This window comes from Orycteropus afer, unplaced genomic scaffold, assembly GCF_000298275.1.
Source record: "Orycteropus afer afer isolate SDZICR_OR568_19922 unplaced genomic scaffold, OryAfe1.0 scaffold00031, whole genome shotgun sequence".
NCBI classification, from domain to species: Eukaryota; Metazoa; Chordata; class Mammalia; order Tubulidentata; family Orycteropodidae; genus Orycteropus; species Orycteropus afer.
The window spans coordinates 10,853,080-10,867,132 of NW_006921618.1; the positions used below are offsets into that span (position 1 = coordinate 10,853,080).

At 46.7% G+C, this 14,053-nt stretch overlaps 1 protein-coding gene across 1 annotated transcript in view; it reads left to right on the forward strand.

Annotated features, from left to right (window-relative positions):
- STPG1 (sperm tail PG-rich repeat containing 1) overlaps positions 1 to 13,364 on the forward strand; it is a 44,727-nt gene extending 31,363 nt beyond the window's left edge. Inside the window, exons 8-9 of the mRNA XM_007935876.1 lie at positions 10,752 to 10,942; positions 13,288 to 13,364. Of these exons, the coding sequence (XP_007934067.1) occupies positions 10,752 to 10,942; positions 13,288 to 13,364 (268 nt within the window). The remainder of the gene's footprint in view (positions 1 to 10,751; positions 10,943 to 13,287) is intronic.
- Positions 13,365 to 14,053: the final 689 nt, after the last annotated feature.

Genomic DNA, 14,053 nt, shown 5'->3' on the forward strand with positions numbered 1-14,053 from the left:
GGTGGCAGATAATCAAGAACATATGGTACTGAAGGAAGAAATCCAAGCTGCACTGAAGGCATTGGTGAAAACTGAGGCTCCAGGAATTGATGGAATACCAAGTGAGATGTTTCAACAAACAGATGCAATACTGGAAGAGCTCACTCCTCTATGCCAAGAGATTTGGAAGACAGTGACCTAGTGAACTGAGTAGAAGAGATGCATGTTTATACCCATTCCAAAGAAAGGTGATCCAACAGAATGTGGAAATTATCTAACAATATTATTAATATTACACGCAAATAAAATCTTGCTGAAGATAATTAAAAAACAATTGTAGCAATATATCAACAGGGAACTGACAAAAATTCAAGCTAGATTCAGAAGAGGATGTGGAACAAGGTGTATCATTGCTAAAGTCAGATGGATCTTGATTGAATGCTGAGAATACCAGAAAGATGTTTCCTGTGTTTTATTGGCTATGCAAAAGCATTCGACTATGTGGATCATAATGAATTATGGCTAAAACTGAGAAGAATGGGAATTCCAGAACACTTAATTGTGCTCATGAGGAACCTTTACATAGACCAAGAAGCAGTCATTCAAACAGAACGAGGGGATACTATGTGGTTTAAAATCAGGAAAGGTGTGCATCAGGGTTGTATACTTTAATCACACTTATTCAGTCTGTATACTGAGCAGATAATCCAATAAGCTGGACTATCTGAAGAACATGCTATCAGGATTGGAAAAAGATTCATTAACAACCTGTGATGTGCAGATGACGCAACCTTGCTTGCTGAAAGTGAAGAGGACTTGAAGTACTTACTGATGAAGATCAAAGACTACAGCCTTCAGCGTGGATAACACTTCAATGTAAAAAAAAAAAAAATCCTCACAATAAGCAACATCATGATAAATGGAGAACAGATTGAAGTTGTCAACGATTTCATTTTGCTTGGCTCTACAATCAACACCCATAGAAGAAGCAGTCAAGAAATCAAACAATTTATTGCATTGGGCAGATTTGCTACAAAAGATCTCTTTAAAGTGTTAAAAAGCAAAGATGTCACTTTGAAGACTAAGGTACGCCTGACCCAAACCATAGCATTTTCAGTCGCCTGTAAAAGCTGGACAATGAATAAGGAAGACCAAAGAAGAATTGAGGCCTATGAATTACAATGTTGGTGAAGAATATTGAATATACCATGGACTCCCAGAAGAACAAACAAATCTGTCTTGGAGGAAGTACAGCCAGCATGATTCTTAGAAGCAAGGATGGTGAGGCTTTGTCTTACATACTTTGGGCATGTTATCAGAAGGGCTCAGTCCCCAAAGAACATCATACATGGTAAAGTAGAGGGTCAGCAAGAAAGAGAAAGACCCTCAACGAGATGGACTGGCACAGTGGCTGCAACAATGGGCTCAAACATAGCAATGATTGGAAGGATGGCATAGGACCAGACAGTGTTTTGTTCTGTTGTGTCACAATGAGTCAGAACTGATGTGACAGCACCCACCAACAACGAGATCAGCCCAATCGCCATCGCCCTCACTCCTGTGCAGTCCTCCCCAGGCAAGGCTGGTATTGGGAGGGCTGACCAGCAGTCTGGGACTGAGTGAATAAACATCTGGAGACTCCAGAGAGGTCAACCAGGTGGGGCCATAGCCCCAGTGGGCGGCTGGCAGAATTGTGTCTGACCATCAGTCCAGGGCAAGGAGACAAGAGTTAGGCAAGTTGTGAGTCTTCCAAGCCAAACTTAGGGTCCAGAAGGGATGGAGTGTGCTGGTAAGCCTGTCTGCCCTTTGGTTCTTAGGTTCTGCAGGTTGACTTTCACGGGCTCCAGGGCCAGGGATGGGGCAGGAAAGTCACCAAGTATGGTATCTCTCTCTCCAGATATCAGAGACTTCCTGCCTGTGGGCCAGGAGGGAGTGGGTAAGAGGACGGCTTTTGGAGTTAGGCAGACCTGAGCACGAAGCCCCTCTCTGCTCCTTACAGGTTGGGTGGCTTTTCTCTGAGTTTCCATGTTATTAAGTAGGGATAAGAATCTAATCTCATAGGGAGTCGGTGAGGATTAAATGAGAAAGTACTTGAAAATAGCTATTATGATTATTATTAGAGTTATTATTAGTCATGGGTACAGTAGTTCAAGAGTCCACCCTGAGTCTGGAAACTTCTTGGAGGAAGATGGTGAAATAGAACAGGAGAGGAGGATAACACTTAGTTTTAAAGTGCTTCACCTGGAGAAGTGTCATTTGGCTTTTGGTCAAGTTTGGATGAACGGTTTGAAATGGTTCTCATTTTATGGTATTTGCATCTGTCAGTCAACAGACTCTAGGTTTCTGGCTCTGTGCTGGAAGCCATGGGGGTGCTCAGGTGCTCAAGTGAATAGAACACTGTACCTCCAGCCAGGCTCGCCTGGGCCCAACCCCAGAGAAGGCAGAGGAGTGTGCAGGAAAATGCCGACTCATGTGAACCTCATGTTGGGCGGTCACACATGTCCCCAAGGGCAATCTTTCCAGCAGGGGCAATGCAGTGAAGCTGCATGTCTGAGGGTGTCTGGGGGTCACTGGTCCTATGTGAGGCTTTGTGAATGAAGGGTCCTTGGCTAATAAGTTTAGGGAGCACTGCATGCTAACCCCCTGCTTTGGGAGCATTGTAGTGCTCACAGGCTTAGTAAAGGCTCTGAGAAGGTCAAGGAACATGTTAAATCCAGTACCCACAAGCTTGGGTTCCCCTTGGTGAGTAGATAGAGCCCAGCTCCATGACAGGACATTAGTTCTCTGTGGTTTGGGGTTGCTCTCAGCACCTCTCTGGGCCTTCACTTCTCAATGTGTGGAAAGAGGAGGTGTTTCCCTTCCTTGCACTCCATGACCCCAGGTTTGCTTGTCATGCTGAAGAGCAGATAAGGGGCACTAAACTTGGAGCCAGCCTGGACCCTCAGAGGAGGTCCAGAATAATATGTATGTATGTATGTGTGTGTGCATATATGTATATATATATATAAAGCTGAGAAATCTATAACTTTATTTAAAAAATAAAACTGAAGCGCACTTAGGGCTTTTTAAAAAAGCACCCATCAGTTTATGTTGAATGATAAAGCTGCTGATATAAAGAAAAAGAAAAAAAAAAACAAAAACACTCAATATTGGCATCTTGAGGAAGGCTTCAAACACAGTCTCTTAAATTCAAGTCCTGGTAGCATAGTGCCTAAGGCACGTGACTGCTAACCAAGGGGCTGGTGGTTCAAACCCACCAGCAACTCCTCAGAAGGAAGATGGGGCAATCTACTTCCATAGTGATACTGCCTTGACAACCCAAGGAGGGGTCGCTATGAGTCGGGTGCGACTCAACGGCACATAACAACAACAACAACAACATAGGGACCAGAGGCGCAGAAGTAGTAGGGGGCCACACTGGGGTCATTAGGCCCTTGAGAGGGTTGCTTCCTCCTCATCTACATATGACTTCCATTGAGACTTTGTCCACTTCAAGCCTAATTTGATCATGTTCAGCTCTGCAGCGCAGCGGGAGGCAGCAGGGAGGGCAGTCTGCCAACCGTCCCTGTTGTTTCTTTCTGAAGCTCATTGCAGCCCAGGTCTCTGGCTTCACATGTGTGTGACCTGCATGAGGCCTGACTTCATTGTCCTCGACTAGAATTGCTTGGTTCCTATTTTGGGGTAGGTTTATAGCTTCCAAATAATATTCTGGCTCTGCTTTCTGCAGGAGCCAGGAGGAGAGAGGGAGGTGTTCCATCTCTCTGGAGTTATTCCCATGGAACTGAGCCCAAAAATCAAAGCTCAGGGAGGTGAGAAGTTGAATGATATGATAGAAATACTCAGGAGGCCAGTGGCAAGGCCGGGAGTAGGGTGGCCTGTGGGTATAGCACAGGCTAGTCAGCCCAACCTTCTGCCCAGGTGGGACACTTAGCCCCCGAGAATTCAAAGTCATTCTCATCATGTGGTTTGCAAGGATAAAATAAGAATATCCACAAAACTCACCAGGTCTGGCACATAGTTTGTTGTTGTTATGTGCCATTGAGTCATCTCTGACTCAGCGACCCTGTGTGCAACAGAACAAGACAGTGCCCAGTCCTGTGCCAACCTCACAGTCCTTGCTATACCTGAGCCCATTGCTGCATCCACTGTGTCAATTCATTTTGTTGAAGGGCTTCCCCTTTTTCATTGACCCACCACTTTACCAGTCATGACATCCTTCTCCAGAGAATGGTCCCTTCTGACAGCATGACCAAAGTAGGTGAGATGATGTCTGGCCAGTCTCACTTCTAAGGAGCATCCCGGCTGCACTTCTTCCAGGACAGAATTGTTTGTTCTTTTAGCAGTCCACAATACTTTCAGTATTCTTCTCCAACACCACAACTCAAAAGCATCACCTCTTCTTTGGTTTTCCTTATTCATTGTCCAGTTCTCACATGCATATGAGGTGACTGAAAAAATACCATGGCTTGGGTTAGGCTGGCATATGGTAAGCTTTCAATGAATGGTAAGGGTCCCTGGATAGTACAAATGGTTTGCCCTCATCTACTAACCTAAAGGTTGGTGGTTTAAAATCCACCCAGCAGCATTGCAGAAAAGCCTGTGATCTGCTGCTATAAAAATTACAACCAAGAAAAACTCTATGGGGCAGTTCTACTCTGTAAGGCTTGGAGTCACCGTAAGTTGGAATCAACTCGACGACAGTGGGCTTGGGCTTGGGTTTTGATAAATGGTATCTCGTATTTTTTTTTATCAAAGCATGTGTGTGGCCCCACTGCACTCACCTGATGTTTCTCAAGGGGTCCCTGTGGGGCAGAGGCCCTGCTGGGGCTGTGGTGTGTTGGCACAGGCATATCTGAGCACTTAGCTGAAGAACATGTCATGGGGTGTTTCTGTGCTATGGCCACGTCGCTGACTCAAAAGCTAAGAGGATTTACCAGCTTGCAGTGTGTCTTTAGAAGAGAAGTGAAGTGTCAGCCACGGTTTCATGTCTTGAGGTCTTCAGTACCCGTCACAGTGGTGACTCAGTGGATTTAGGCGAGTCAGGAGAAGGGTTATTTGAGATCAAACTAGTTCCTTCTAGGGAATGCCTCCTAACTCAAGCTTGCCAGCAAAGAGGTGAACCACCCAGCGACATCTCTCTAACCCTGGATCTACTTCCTGAGGTTTCTAAGCCATTGATTTTGCACAGACATGCCACTCTGTCAGAGCCAGAGCTGAAGAATCCAGGCCCATTGGCCCCGCTCCAATTTGGGTAATTACATTGGACCCACCTAAGGTTCCCCTGGGATTTTCAATTAGATATGGGCTGCTTCTTCCCCAGCGCCTGTAATCTGTCACCCGCTCCCCTGTTAAACAGACACTGCATTCCACCCCAGAGGCAATCGGCTGCCCTTTAATGATGAGAAAAAAATTGCCCCTTTCTCCCTCCCGACCCTGGGAATCCCCGAGGCAGAGTGGATCTGTGCCTGGGAGTGTCCTGAGGGTCTCGGATGCCTTCTCCAGGTGACCTGCTGAGTCCTCTGAGACCTTCATTATTCTCAGGTGATTTGTAAACAGCTCACACTGGAAGCTGCAAACACACTTAATCCCATTGCAGCCAACTCAGAGCCTTTGATAGATGTGTTCTTTCCACGGGGCAGGACCAGGTGGTTTTTATAACTGAGCAATTGAGGCTCATAAAAGCCGGGTCACAGTGCACTGTGAGCTGCCCTGGGCTTGCTCTGGACTGACCTTTGTGATTTGCCCAGCCCCACCTGGCATGATGGCATCAGCCCTGGAAGATGATGGAGGGTCTCAGGTGGGGGGTCAGGATGTCGGGGCCCACTTACCTGTCAGTCACCAACCTGGTTTTCTCTGTAGTTCATCAAATGTTCCCAGAATAAGGTTAGAGCATTCAAAGATGGGTGAAGTCCAGTCCTCTCCCTGAAAGAGCAGGGACAAAGCATGGAGGGTCTGAGGTGCTATGTGCAGAGAAAACAGGAGTCTCGATCATGGCCAGAATGTATTGAAGAGCTAAGAGCTTTTACAGAGGTCATCTAGTGTCATCCTTCCAATGCCCCTGCTGGTCAGTATTGTTATTTTAGTTTACGGATAAAGTGCTGATTGCCAAAGTGAGAGTAGGGCTGGGATTCAAATTCGTGTCTACTGGACAGCAAAACCCATGTTCTTCTATTGAGTCATAGGAGGGAAACACCTAACCCAGTCAGGTAGATGGGGGGTGGGAGGCTGGCCAGAGAAGTTTCCCTGAAGGAAGTGAAGAATGAATAAGAGTTGGCAGGGAAAGTAGGTATTCCTGGCAGCAGGAGCATCATAGGCAGAGATATGGAGTTGCAACAACATTGTGTTGGTTGGTTCTGGAAGGTCAAATGGGAGTAGGGGATGTGGGAGATGAGGCTTTTGTCTTACTGTTCCCTATGCTGGCAATGCCCTTCCCCACCTTTTCTGCTTGAAGAATTCCTCATCATCTTTCAGGGAAAATGTCACCTCCTCTAGGATGGATTTCTGGATTCACCTGTTGGAAGTAATATTTTTTGGGGGAGCAGTGGAGGCTGTACTCTCAATGCACAGAATTTTTACTTTTATTCTAACATAACACGTCCTCTAAAAGTCATACCAGTGTTTTTACATTTAATATTTGTGACAACTGTGGGTGGCAGTATTACCACCCCCCCCTTTTAAAGATGAAGAAACTGAGGCTTAGGGAGGTTAGGAGACTTTTCTAAGGACACACAGCTATTGAACGGGGAAGCAGAGATGCAAATCCAAGTCTGACTGCAAAGCCTGTGCTTCTGTCCCCTCTGATAACTGCGTTGAGTTGTCACTAGTCATGGACTCGTCCTCCCTTTGCAGTGGATCATTGAGTCCTCAGGGTATTCAGCACTCTGTTGCGTGCCTGGCACTGGGGCACACACATTGTTGGTGCTTACCGAAGCTCCTCAGAGCTGGGCCGAAGGTGCCGAGCTCTCCTGGTGTTGGTGGATGGAAAGCCAAGATCTAACCCATTCTCACCAAGAACGTTGGTGAGATGCTGACTCGGCCTGCTCCAGGCTCCTGCAGACTGTCCCTGCTTAGGGAGCAAGCCACCTCATGGTCTTCTCAAAGAATAGGGGGGAAATCTTGGGCTTGGAGGTGACCCAGACTGATGAAGTTGAACAAGATGACCTCATCCAATGGTTGGCTCATTCTAGCTCTAGTTTCCAGGAGTCAAACCTGTCTGGACGATGCCAGTCACATACTCTGCAGATTTCTGGGAGTTTGAATGAGGAGCAACAAGCCAGAACAAAGAGTCAGATTTGAGTTAGAAGGTGAAGAGGGGGTTGATTGTACACTATCACCAATTTTTCCATGCAGACATTTCTTCCCTTTTCCTGTGGGCACCTTTCTTCTAAATGCATCCACGCCAGTAAATTCCATCACAAGGTATGAGCCTCAAGGATATTTATGATGGCTTTCAATGGCTTCATCAGGGTGACTTTGGTGTGAGTGGCACCCACAACTCCCATTTCTAGGGCTCAGTTGCTCCTTTGCAACCACAGGTGGGGTTCTGCAGGGATAATAATACTAATAATGACTACATTTTTTTTTACATGGGTCAGTTCTTTTTTTATTTTTTCAGTGTTCCCTCCCCTCCCCTCCCCTCCCACCCCTGGTAACCAACAAAGAAAATTTCCTTCCATATATAAACCTTGATAATGACTAATTTTATTGAGTACCTACTATATGCTGGTACTATGCTAAGTGCTTTATATATCTTTATTTATATTTATAAAGAGTAGATGCTATTGTTCCTTGATACTCTCTGAGGTACAGAGAGGTCAGGGGACTTGTCCAAGGTCTCACAGCAAATGGCATGACTAGAATTCAGACCCAGGTCTATATGACTCCATGATGCCTTCCTGAAATTGCTAGGCCCCAGGAGACATGAGTTCTTGTACAGGTATTACCACTGTTTCAGTTACATAGTGCTACTCTAACAGAAAATATCACAAATGGGATGGCTTTAACAAACAGGAGTTTATTCTCTTACAGTTTTAGAGGCTAGAAGTCTGAGTTCAAAGTGCCAGGCTCTAGGGGCTGGGTGAAAGCCCCTCAACCTTGGGCTTCAGCTCTGCCTCTTGTTCCCAGCCCACTGAAGCTAGAGGCGTCTCTTCACTCAGGCAGCTGCAGGCTGCTGAGGCTAACAAAAGCCCAAGGTCGACAAATAAAATGGCACAGTCTCAATATTACTAGACAACGTGTAGGCCACTAGTTCAAGTCCAGAGACAGGCCCAAGATTGACAAGAAACATGGCAGGCTGCTAAATGAAGACTCAGCTACATGCAGGGTCCAAGCATGCCAAAAAGCTCAGAGACCTTTCTCAGTGCTTCTCATTATATACGGGAAGCAGACCACATCCTTAAGGCAGCTAGCTACTCAGCTGCTCCAGTAGATTCCACCATGGAGTTGATTGCCAGTCTCATCATGTGGAATAACTACATCCAGTTACCTAGCCACTCATAACCAGGCCCAGCCAAGTTGCCATACTGCCTTAACTACCACAACCACCAACTTGCTATGTAACTTTGAATGAGTTACTTTCTCTCTGGAGAGAAATTAATTCTCATCTTTGGCAAAATAAAATAGATGAGACATGTCTAGGTCCCTTCTAGCTCTCTGAGTTTAAGAATGCTTCTGTCTTGGGACAATGGTCCTATAAGTTTATGTGAGTGATCAGAATTCCCAGGTGTATAGTAGAGCTGACAAGGGGCAAGGTTATGGTCATTGCTTGGTCACAGCCAGCTACCCAGAGCAACCGAGAAGTTGATCCTGCGGGCTTGGGACCATAGTCGCAGGGGACATCAAGCTCAATTGGCATAACATACTATACAAAACATTGTTCCACCTCCTACTTTGGCGAGTAGCAACTGGGATCTTAAAAGCTAGCAAGCTGCCATCTAGATGCAACAATGGGTGTCTCCTCGTCAAGAAGAAAGAAGAAAACCAAATGAATGGAAACAATCAGTCCTAGCGACTGGTACACCATCTGATCTGCAACCTATACAACTATGAGACCAGAAGAACTAGATGGTGCCCGGCTACCACTGTAATCCACTTGGAAGGGATGTAGGAGATCCTGCATAGAGAGGGAGAACAATGTGGAACAAAACTCAAAATCATTTGGAGGCAAAAAAAAAAAAAAAAAGAAGGTGGGGACCAGGTTTGCTGGTCCAATAGAGCCTGGTGAAACCACTGAGACTATGGCCCCTAGCTGCCCTTCAGGTCTAGAATTGAACCCACACTTGTGGTTTCCAGCCAAACAAAGTACAGGCAAGTGAGTTAAACATTTACCTCAAGTAGACACACACCCTGGAGAGAACAATCATGGGAGAAGGAAGGGCTGCTTATGCACAGGGAGACAGCTCAGGGCGCAAAAGAGTATGGAGGGATAGACACTGGGAAGAGGTGGCTATGGGGAAGAAGTGGGAGGGGAGCTGTTGCATTGTAAATTTTGGTCAATGACATGAGACAAAGTATATGTGAACTGCTGTATGAAAAATGAATTTGCTCTGTAAATCTTCACCCAAAACAAAAAAAAATTAAAAAAAAAAAAAAAAAAAAAGAATGCTTCTGTCTTGGGAGGTAATAGCCAAGGGCAGTAGAGAGCCCCAGTGGCCAAGAATCCTGGGCCCCTTCTCTGCTTGGGTGGTCTGCTTCCAGCTGGGCTAAGGATCCCTTGGCCATTCAGTGGTCTGAGGACCTTCCCTTCCCTTTAGTGAAAGGCCTCAGGGGACGATCCGGACATGAGGCAGAAGTAGGCAACCCTACTATTGTACTTTCTGGAGAGTAGCCTGACTCCCATAGTAATCCCAGAATTCCCTGGGCCAACCCAGTGGAAACCTTCAAATCAAGGCCTGGCAAAAAGGTCACAGCTTAAAGGGATTTCAGGTCATGTTGTTTAAGTGCTTCATTTTATAGATGGGGAAACTGAGAGTGAATTAGTGACCAAGCTAGAGCTCAAGTACAGGTTCTGTTTTTTTCATTCTTTCATTAATTCTCTCAATACCAGAGATAAAAGACCCCTTTCCTGAAGGAGAGGGAGACAGACCTCAAAACAGACAATTACAAGTGATAAGTGTTATGCAGAGTTATCCTGATTACCAACACAATGTTTTTTCTCACTCCAGCATCTTGTCTTGCCAGGAAGATTTTTAAATAGGTTTCTAGAACTTCAAAGCTGTAATGGCCTCTAGAGATCTGCTGGTCTTGAGATTGCAAGTCCCTGGAATGTGAGCTGTCTCCTCCCCTTCTCTGCCCCATGGCAGACATCCTAAGTAGATCACCAATGCCTTTTCCCATTGATCCCACAATGAGGCCTCAGAGTTCTTGACACAGAGCTCCAGCCAGGCACCACCAATAGATCAGAGCTGGCATATGAGGAATGCTGTGTGTCATTGCTAATAAACTCAACAGCAACATCGATAGCAAGGGAACTTGATGTGCACTAAACTGTCACTATGTGCCAGGCCTTGTCCTGAGAACTGTGGTTTAGGTGTACCATCCCATTTAATCCTGATGATAAGCCTACAAAGTAGGTACTATATGCACCTGGGGAAATAAGAAGGAAACCCAGAGGCCACCAGCTCACCAGCAGTGAAGCCAGAGTTCTGCCCAAAGTCACCTGGTGCTGTGTCCCGACTAGACTTGGTGTGATCCACATCTTGGCTATGTTTTAAAGCTAGCATTTCTTCAATAGACTGATATAGTGATGTCTTCACATTCTGTCTTTCCTGAAGGAAAAACCCCATCCTGAACTTCTCCGCCCAGCCTTTGCCTCTCCCACCAAAGCCACCTTTCCCGGGCCCTGGCCAGTATGACATCGTGGACTACACAGGGCCCCCCAAGCATTTCATCTCCAGTGCATCGTTCGTATCCAACACCCGCCGATGGACAATGGATCCGTCCCAGACGGGGTTCCCTGGTCCAGGTCAGATGATTTTTTTTAAATGATTGTAAAGACCAAACCTTCCGGAATTGTCTGTCATTCCTGGGCCATCAGATGCCACTGATTTATAGGCTGTTTGCCCAACAGGTTATAGGGGTTAGATAGAGTTATCAGCTCACATTCTCAGTATACTTTATTTTTTTTCTTTAATTGAGAGGGCTTTTCTAGATGACCGAAACCAGAGATTCATAGCTGATGACCATGAACCTCCAAGAGGCTAAAGATGGGCTCCAGGGAGTCTGGCCTTGAAATTACGTGTAGATTTGCAACGTGCATCTATTTTCTGGGGAGGAAAGGGGTCATCAGCTTTTGTCAAATCTTGAAAAAGGTTCATGTTCTTTATTTTCCTCTCTCTCTCTCTCTTTATTGCTGTAAAATATATATATAACACAACATTGCCAAGTCACCATTCTTCAGGTGTACAGTTCCTAGGGCCCTGTTCTTAAAAATGTTTATATCACTGGTCTAGTCTGGCCAAATCATTTGACAGAGGACCTAGAGAGCAAGTTGCCCACGGATCCACAGGGAGGGAGTGGCAGAGCAGGGAGCCAGGCATATTTCCCTTCTGTGCCTCCTTTGTTATGAAATCCACCAGAAAGAGTCCCTGGAACGCATCTTTTAAGCCATCTAGTTCAACTCCCTTTTTACAGATGAGCTTAAGTAATGATGCCCTGTTCGTTTGGGATCTCCGTGAGAGCTAACATCAGGAGAGGCTAACGCACCCTGATGGGTGGTGTCTGTACTTATCTACCTTTCTGTAGCTCTCTAGAGAGTCCCTTTGCCATAGCTGATAAGGCATTTGGCTGCTAACCAGAAGGTCAGCGGCTCAAACCCACCAGCTGCTCCACAGAAGGAAGAATGGGGCAATCTACTTCCATGAAGATTTACAGCCTCAGAAAGCCAGTGGGGGTCACTATGAGTCAGAATCGACTCAATGGCTGTGAGAGAGAGTCCCTTAAGGAACTCTGGTGGCACTGTAGTTAAAGCATTGGGCTGCCAACCAAAAGGTTGGTGGTTCGAACCCATCAGCTACTCTGCAAAAGAAAGATGAGGCAATCAGTTTCCATAAAGATTTAGAGCCTCAGAAACTCAATGGGGATCACTCTGAGTCAGAATTGACTTGATGGCAGTGGGTTTGATTTTTGATAAGAGAGTGACTTAACCATTTACCAATCCCTGACAATGTCCAGAGCAGGTGGTACTGAGGACCTATAGTTGTGCAGGTGGGCAGGTGACACTGAGGACTGACAGCTGTGCAGGCAAGCAGGTGACATGGGAGGAGGAAGATGATTCTGAGATGCTACTGCTGTGTCACTGAAGTCAGCCTTTCACTGAGCACTGTGGCTGCCACATCCAGGGGAGGCAAAGATGACTTAGACCTGGGGTTTGCCTCTCGAGGCCTTAGTCTGGTGGGGAGGGGAGATTGTCCCCTGACACACATAAAAATCAAGGTAGACCAGATAGGGAGACCATCTCTCTCATAGCTTTGGCCTTGGAAATGTAGTGATAATCAGATCAGTCCAGAGAGAACTCAATTTGGGTCAGCAAGTGTACGAATGTTCCACATGAGTGGTGAACTCCAAGAGGTCCGGGGATGGGCTGGGCACCCTTGTTTGACCCTGTTCAGCCCACTGCACTAGGGAGTTTTTGGAGGACCTTCTCCATGCCATGCCTGGTACCAGAAGCCCACCACACATGTGTAGGCCTATTTCTGCTACTCTGCCCACTTAGGTGTAGGCGGGCTTCCCTAACGGACTCCTGGGCATACCCACATGCAGGCATCTGCCCTGTAAACTCCCAGTGAGCACAGATATACCTGGGCTCCCATGTTGCCCATCAGCAGCATCCCAGGTACAGTAACAGAGTAGCCATTCCCAGAACTCTCATTGACCAAATTAGTGTTGGCATGGGAGAGTCCAGGCTCCTCAAAGGTATGGTTCCCCAGCCATGCTTGGTCATGGCTGCTCATCTCCTAGAGAACCTTGTCTGCATTGCCCTGGCTTTCACTTTTCTAGAAATTTCTGCAATAACTAAATCAAAACAAAACCCCACCAAACTGACACTTTGCTTTTTAAGAATATTACTTTCCTCAGTGTTTTTGCAACTGTTTTGCATATTTTCTGCTGTGAGTTTGAAAAAGGCAGAAGTAAAGTTCAAGTCCTGCCTCTACCAATTAAAAGCCCTGTAACTTTGTCTCCCACATGTAAGATGTGGGGGCTGGACCAGGGGCCCTGCTGGTCTTTCCAGCTCTGATGTAGAATGCCAGGGAGTCCAGTCACTCCAGCTATGGCCTTTTCTCTCACAGTGCTGTCTCTTTCTCCTTGCAGCCACGTACAAGCCAGAATTCCCAGGAAAGCAGTCCTTCCTCTACAATGAGGACAACAAATGGATCCCAGTGTTGTAATGACATCACACAAGCTCCAGGAGAACCCTGGCTTCCAGCCCACCCTACCCAGCCTCCCCCTGACATTCATAAAGGGAATGTGTATTTCCTGTGTGATGCTCGGTGACCTGGGGACAGCTGCCCCATCCTAGCCTGCTGTTACAGCTGGGCTGCTGCTTTTGTCCTTGTCTCCAGCTGCCTCTAGAGATTGGACCCCACCCCTGCTGACTCCAGTGGTTTCCTGAGTGAAAATGAGGAGTGGGTAAAGCCTCCCTTGGTTACTTCAGGACATACCAGTCTAGCTTCTAGCATGCCTCCCCACCGCGGACTTCAGATCTCCTAGAGCACGGACTCCAGAGAGGAGAACCAGTCTCTCACATGGCACACTCCCAGCCTGGAAGACTAGAGGCTGAGCCAGGGCTTTGGGATCTACAGTGTACCCACAAAGTGGGCAGTGGAGGGCTGGAGCCAGGCATTACCGCACTCCTCTAGCCATGGCTTCCAGACTCTTCCTTGAGTTTTAGGAGCAGGAAAGGCCCAGAAGCACCTGTGATAGAGTCACAAAGGTTGTCTTGGTGCCTTCCCCCAGCTAAGCCTTCATATTTCACCTTCAGAAGAACATAGACACTGGAGAAGCTAGCCACCCACGGTCACTTGTACTCATGGCCTACCTTCTGGAGAGGCCATCCCATCAGCTTACAGGCTCTGCA